The 8073-nt window shown below is 33.0% G+C and overlaps 1 protein-coding gene across 4 annotated transcripts in view; it reads right to left on the reverse strand.

The window, feature by feature from the left end:
• Positions 1 to 7104, reverse strand: part of LOC116428623 (uncharacterized) — a 29630-nt gene extending 22526 nt beyond the window's left edge. For 3 of the 4 annotated variants that reach the window (XM_076373044.1, XM_076373038.1, XM_076373037.1), the window contains exons 1-2: positions 6792 to 7104; positions 3453 to 3602 (exon numbers count right to left, since the gene is read on the reverse strand). In XM_076373044.1, the coding sequence (XP_076229159.1) occupies positions 3453 to 3602; positions 6792 to 7029 (388 nt within the window). In that variant the 5' untranslated portion in view covers positions 7030 to 7104. Of the gene's footprint in view, positions 1 to 3452; positions 3603 to 6641; positions 6670 to 6791 lie in introns of all 4 variants that reach the window. The other variant, XM_076373043.1, reaches the window with a different exon arrangement.
• Positions 7105 to 8073: the final 969 nt, after the last annotated feature.

Raw genomic sequence — 8073 nt, forward strand, 5'->3', positions numbered from 1 at the left:
GTTTAACTAATTAAGGAAGCCGGTAATTCCAGACAGGTGTTCGAATAGAGATCTCAAATGATTTAACTGATCTCAGACGGTGAAAAAATTGATTTCCTCATTGCACGACGTTCTTTCGGCGTAGTCAATTAAGGAAATATTTCAGTTGACAAATGGTGTTGATGTGGAGTTTTTTCACACGTTGGATATCGTGGGGGTCACCGGTGACCTCAATCAAATCGAATTACCATAATTCATTCGATTAAACGATAATTATCCGAAAACTTTTCTATATTACAAGTAACATTACCTAATGTAATGACATTCAACAAGATAAACTTGCAATAATAATAACGCAATTCAATTACATAATTTGATATTCCATTATTTACATTTTGTATATTTTTCTCGGCAAAATCGTGCGGCATTTAAGGTATGGTTGAGTTGGTTGGCACGGAATTGTGAAATATTGTGTTTGGGAGAATTTTTTTCTAGCTTCTTTATCAGGATTTTGTTTAACTCGATAAGAAAGGGAGATATGAATTTACGATTTTGTAACTGTTTAAATGCAAGTTTGTTTTCTAAAATATTGTAAAGATACTTTAATTAGTATTTTGATTAACGATTGTGAATTGCTGGAAGCAGTTGTAATTGAATATTATTATAGATTGGTTTTATGTCTAAAGGATTTTACAGTGTTACTGAAGACTGAATTAAAATTATTTTTGTTAATATAACTTCTGCCTTTTTGTTTCTATTTTATGAAATAAATTGTAGAAAATTGTATAAACATTCGTGATATTATGCACACTATAAATGTTACTCTCTATCGTTAATGGCAGCAGTATCTGATCGGAAATAGATACAGAAGCAGATACACTTAATAGAAATTCTATAATTTATTGACCAGTTACGCAGAATGAATATTAATACGTCGACTACCGAATCGACATCCATAAATATTCCACGAAATCAAAGTAATTTATTCAGCACAGCAGAAAGTGAAAAGTTACCATCAAAGGATCGCTCTTTCGACCTGCTTATCTCCTGCAAATCCTAATGAAATTTAATTTTCTCAATACATCATCATAGCAGTGAATGCGTAACATAACAAGATATGCAGCTGGCATGACACTTAAATAAAATAGTTAAAAATAATTGACATGTAATCATTAAATTAATAAATAAAAATGTACCAACCAAAAATCATTTTCCAAAGTTTCAAAGAGAAAAAATTATTGTAAACTAAATAAATGGTATAAACATTCTTAAACTAGCTGTTATCATCAAACTACATGATTCTCATGCAAATTCAAACGTTTAAGAAAATAATTCGAAAAATATGATTACAATGGCAATTTTTTTTCTAATGCATATTACAAATTACACTTTAGATATTTTATATATCTTTTCGTATCGTGTGGGCTCTGTACATTTCCATATTTTTCATAAATCCACAAAAATCTACAATCTAATTCACACATTCTCTTAGTAAAGTTACAATAAGTTTCTCTCACTAAAAATAAAAGTACAAATATTAAGAACTAACAGTATACAGTTTCTCTTAAATATTTGTCAATTTCCAGAAAATCATAACTAAATTAGCAATTGATTAATTTATTCTATTGTATTTCGAACACCTTTATTTTCATTCAGATGCATGTAGCATGATAAAAGTTTATATCGGGCATGTGTAAAATCTTTATGCGAGTTCGCTCTACCGATATTAATGGTAGTGTACATCACGTAGCGAAGTTTCAAACACGATATCCGCAAAATGTTCGCGCGAAATGAGAATGCAACGTGCACGTGCCTGCATACAGAAAGCTTTGCAATTTGCGATTGCCGATACATGATGTACCTACATTGAAGTAGCTGCGACGAACAATGCAGATTTTCGTTCGATTTCTGTACAAAAAGGAATTTTTGTTACATAATTATTGAATGACGTAAACGCTTTATCAGTTAACGCAGCACAATGCATTATCACTGTGCGATATTTATAACCTTTGCAAAATATCAAGCAAAATACTTGTTCAAGCGAGTCAACACGAATGCAATAAATATTAGGTAAGCCAGTAATTATAATAAAAGCGATTTTCAAATATTAATAATCATTTTATAATAATATAACTTCACTGTATGTTTACAATATAATTATAAGCAATATTTCTTTAATACTTTAAACGTCATTGTCTTTAACAAAGACCTAAATATGGCTGAATGAAACAATTCTTTTAAAAGTTGTATAATTGCTAAATTCTTATATCATACTTAATTCCATGTTTATTAGCTGTCAAAGAAGTCTTTTCCATTACTAATATAAAAAATCATTTCCAACTATCAAAGAAAGGCATGAAAATTAAATGTCACGTAAAAAGACATTATTTACAATTCCAAATTTTAAATCTATATTCAGTAAATTTAAATCTATACGTAAATAAAATTTTACTGTACAATAAACGTTATAAAATCAAATATTACAACTATCATATGTATAACTGCATATCATTTGAATTTATAAAATGATTTTCTATTGCAAATCCAGACAGAATTAATATATTATATATTAAAATAAATAATAATACATCATAAATAAAGAACAATAATAAATCAACATTAATAAGTAAATTATTTCTCAAATTATTTACTAACATTCACCCAAATCTAACAACTGAAATCAGAAACATAGACACGAAACAAAAGAATGCACTCTGACATCATTTTCGCAAATATTGTTATAATTACAATCTATGATTAAACATATAGAAACATCACGTGAATCTATTAACCCCTTGACCCACAATATCGTATCAGACTCGTAATAAAGATTTTAAACTGAATTGTAGAAATCTAAGTGTTATTTATTTTTCTTAAATAAAAATGAAATATTACTTTTCTTTTATCAATCGTTAACCTTTGTAGTAAACATAAACACAGAACAAGCATCAAAACTCTTCCTTTCCTTAATAAATTATTAATGATAAAGTAGTTGTATTAATCATAGTTAACAAATGAACCATAGAGCAAGAAGTTAAACCTAGAGAATATCAATTTAAAGCGAAAACATACAAAACCGTAATAGCATGTCATTGGCATTTAACCGCTGATCGTGAAATGATACATAACACTACGTCAAGAGCATCTGCCTACAGCTTATCAAGCAGACACAACACAGCGTCAGCAGCCGCGCACGTGTTAATCACGCGTTCGCGTTTATTAAATCGTTTTATACCTGCTCATAAATCTTCTGTACACGTTTCTTCCCGTTTCGTTCGCCGTAAAATGATCCGGGGCACTATTCAATACGCGAGAAAAACCGGCGATCAATGGCGTACGGGAATCTTCGGGAATTTTGAGAAACCACGTGCACGCACCGATCGTTCATTTCCCGACGGGAAATCCCCGGCGCGGAATCTATGAAACGTTCACACATCGAATGAATTGAGAATAAGTATTCCGTGGGTACTTACATATGCAACACACGCCGAAACCGAGCGCGCACGGTCCATGAGACTTGCCTCGTTGAATACGGCACTCATACGTGTTCATGCATACTCCTCGGCGTCGTTTGTCCTGCGATAGGCACTCCTCCTCCACGGGGATGGGGAAGAAATTCAGAACTGCAAAGGGTTGCAAATGAGACCGCGAAGAAGCTGGGACGAGTACCGCCCGTTGCAGCCAGGGATTGAAAAGGTTTCGAAAAGAACTGTTTGAAACTGTTATACGAACCGCTCATTGGCCAAATCGGTTAACTCCACTTTTTGGATTTCTTCAGATTTTATTGTCGATACGATTGATCGACTCTGAATCTTTTATATTTAAAATAAATCGCCTTATTATTTGGTTTGGTGCCACGAAATAGTAAACGTTCTTTTGGTCATGCACAAATTGCACTAGTAATAAATATTACTTCTTGAACTTAGTAGTTTATACATTTTACATATTTGTTAGATTTAAACTACATCTGTAATAATAGAACGAAATACATTCTATAATATTTACTTGATTTTCCGCTTGAAAAGAAATTTGGAAAATCAATGTGCATTACTACATAATTTTTTTCTGATTTTTGGTTTATGGAGTTAACGGAGTTGGCTAATGAGTAGCTCATATATCGGTTCTGACTAAAACGGTTATGAAGAACCGAAATAGGTCATGATTGTTATTCGGTATATCAGTTTTGGCTCTCCTTCGATATTATATCGGTTCTGAAACGGTTCTAGTATTATTTTTCGATTCTTCATCACGATTCTACATTTTGATTCTTCATAATTGTTTCAAAAACCGAGAGTTTTGGTAAAACTAAGAATTGAAATGGTTCCTGTTTGAAACTGTTATATATCTGTTCCGACTGAAGCAGTCATGAAGAACCGAAATAGGTCATAATTGTTATTCGGTATATCGGTTCTGAGCTATATCGGTTTCGGTTCGTTTTCGATGTTATATCAGTTCTGAAATTGTTCTATAACTGTTATTTTTCATAAATATTTCAATGAAGAACCGGAACCGAAACCGATATACAGTATTCTTGTGGTTGGTACCAGGCACGATCTGCGGGATTAATGTTCGGCAGTCATCTTCGCCACTGAGGAGCGAGTCCTCTCGACAAGCCGCGAAGCTCGACGGCCGAGCAGTTGTAACACAATACGTTGTTCAGCGGTGGTATATCGGTGAGACAATATTAACGCAATGATAAAACTTTCTTATAAGGGTTTGTGTTTAAATGAAACTTTTACTAACGCATTTGTGAGATTCCTCTGATTAAAACAAAACCAAACATGACATACTTTAAGTCACAATTTACTAGAAGAAAATAAATTATTGTAATTCATTAACTAACGTACCAGTTAAAACGACTATAATGAGTATCTGAAGAAACTGAAAATAATTTATTGTTACAATTTTTATAGAGATCATGTATCAATCATATTAAATATTCAGTAGTTCTATTGTTAAATAATATGTTCCAAAATATATCGTGTCTGGTCTCGTTTTAATCAGAGAAACCTTACAATTTAATTGATAAAATTTTCTGCCAATAGATGATAGATTTTATATTTTATTAAAAATCCAGCCCTCAGAATATATGTAAGTATTTATAGCTACAACAAACGTTATTACTTGTGTAATGTTTAATATTATTGTATATTTTTTTCTTGTTTTTAAAAATAATTTTGTCAGTATAATAATTTTTAACGTCCTCAGACAGTGAACAGCAGGTTGTCAATTTATTCCCTAGCCAGCTATAGCTCGACCCAGAGAAACTCGTGCATTGGCCAGTCGATGTTAAAGATTCCAAACGTTTTCGTATTTCTGTTTACTCGAAACAGAAGGGACCCGGTCGAGTATAATTTCAATTTAACACAGTTCGTGAAGTTTCAATGCGAGTGAGAAGTCTGCCTGCGGCGCTTTTGTAATTCATGAATATTCTAATTAACATTACATGAATCTTCTGCTCCACATGGAGTATGTCCCTTAACACTCCATGTGATAAAATCGTATTCTATTCAGATTAATGAACGCGGCTAATGAATAAGCAATTAAAGGAATCATTGAATCGTAAATTATGAGGGTTTCACGGGAAAATTATGGAAATGCTTTGCACTGACAAACATCTTGAAACGTATTGATCCAGTTAGAAATACCTTCCACAAAAAATGACGAAACTTTGAGAAACAATAGTTGAAGTATAGTAACAATAAAAATTATATTTAAAGTGCATGCATTTGTTGCACACTCATTCTTTCTTAAATCAGGATTTGCCAATTCTTTTCGATATGAGTAATTTCAAAATTTTAATTATTTATCATTTATCCTAGCGTTAAAACAATTATTATTTTAGAAAATATAAGTGAAAATTTCGGTAAGCCTACACTTGTACACATTTTGAACAATTTTTGAAAAATTAGAACGAGGAATATCGTACTGTTACTGAACCATTGTTTATACTGATTTACGATACTTGAATCTAATCTGAAATAAGAATATTAATGATTATAAGTTAACTTGTACTTCATTTTATAATTTTGAAACGTAAATAAATATTTGAATTATGCGCTGTGTATGAGAAGAGATTATGTTAGATTAATATTCATAATAATTTTACTCAGCATTATACACAAATGTCCATGTTACAAGTCTAGTACCACGTTTATTCACATAAGAATATATATTATGTATATCCTGATCACACATCACTTCCGTTTTAATTATACCCCTAAATATCCATTAATACTTTCAAGTAAAACAGAATCAAAATAAAAATCTATTAAACAATAGTACCAACAATTGTTAACGTTAAATTTACAAACATTTATTGTATACTTCATTGTACTGTTCCTAAAAGAATATCTGTTCATTCATATAGATATTAAAAATTAGGGCTTCAAAAACAAACTAATGTATTACAATACCTATTCACGTAACGTCATCAATCAAAATTGACTTAAACCTTCACCGAACAATCTTGAAAAAACTTAATATCCGTCAAATTGACACAACTCTAGCATTAACAAACATTGTAAATCTCATTCAACGAGTATACACAACAAAGGGAAGCAGTGCGTCAAAGATTGCAACTGGAAACGTGCGGACGGGTTGGGGTCGGAAAGTAAGAGAAATTGTAGTAAAGGTCGTAGGAACTCAACAAGAACACGTACCGGTAACTAGCATGTGCCGCACGTCAGACTGAAAAGGGTCGAAATTCTAAAATAAACAGAGACCAGTCTTCCGCGTTACAGTTCTCGAAAACGCTGGTAGGACGAAAGAGACACGAAATGGCACTCAGCAACGGTGTCCGTGGAACTTACCCCTCGAGATAGGATTTTTGTTTAGGTCGAATCTGTCGTGAGGTTTCTCCACGGTCTGGCTCGACCACAGATTCAAACCCAACAAGGACCATTGCTGCGTGCTCGCCGGGAAGATAATCAGAGCGCAAACGTTACTCGACATCCACGATAAAACACTCCACCGAGATTCCATTGAATGAACGACGGTCGCTAGCGCGACGAATTGCAGGAGGGTGTTCGTAATGCGCCGCAAGATCATGTTCGGAACGTGTCGATCGGCACCGAGGTACGCGCATCCGCGGTTGTTCTCACGGATCCTGAACACACGAGCGAAAGACGATGACCGACTGATCATGAAGCAGCAACGCGGGCCCGGCACATGTTGGGCCCCTACTGCTACAGTTACTTCTGCCAGATATTTACCGCTATTGCTGATGATTTGATTGCAAGCCTCCTCTTACATGCACTCGCGAACATACTCAGTGAGTACAGTCAAGATGTTTCAATTATAAGCGAAATGTTGGGTTGACGCAAAGGTTCCAATGTTTTCAGGTTTTTTATTTAGTTTAGTAGCTCGACTGTTCGTTTATAAACCGGAGCTATAAGTAAAAAGGAAGAGAGATGTGTCGTTTATATAAGGTATGATTGTTTTGAAGAAAACAATTATTTTGTTAACCGTGTACGAGAAACGTGAAGGTGTTTACGTCAACAAAATATAATAGAGTTATGATTAGAAGCAAAATGGAACGGGTGGTGTTAAAAATGGAGGATTTCGATAGTCATTGAGAAAAATGCTTTTAGGTTTCGAGAAATTAGAAACTGATTGTGTGATGAATGTAATGATTATGTTATTCATCTGCGATGATTATGGAACTGGATTTATATGAATTTTTATTAAGTTAGATAACTCGTTTAATTGCCAGGGGAAATTTGCATACATATTCGAGAAATACCAGACAATTTTAAACAGTGATGCATAATTATAAATAAACATTTATCTTTCGGTCAATTTTGATCTAATGTTCGTACAATTTCTGCACGATACTAAAAATATGTTACACTTCCTTTATTACTAATAGAATCAAAAAGAAACTTTTCGCAAGTGCATGAAGAAGTGATACATCGTTCCTTAACACTCACAGGGTTAAGTGCGTTAATATTAAGATTCGTTAGGTTAAGGAAGGGAGATTTAATGAAATGGATCTTCATCTGTCTCTCCTGACTTGCATTCACAATGTACAGATCCATGTTTAAAATTAGATTTAATTTGCGATTTAATGTGTTAGTTTTAGTTTCAAGCAAG

Source organism: Nomia melanderi, chromosome 1 (assembly GCF_051020985.1).
Source record: "Nomia melanderi isolate GNS246 chromosome 1, iyNomMela1, whole genome shotgun sequence".
Taxonomy (NCBI): domain Eukaryota; kingdom Metazoa; phylum Arthropoda; class Insecta; order Hymenoptera; family Halictidae; genus Nomia; species Nomia melanderi.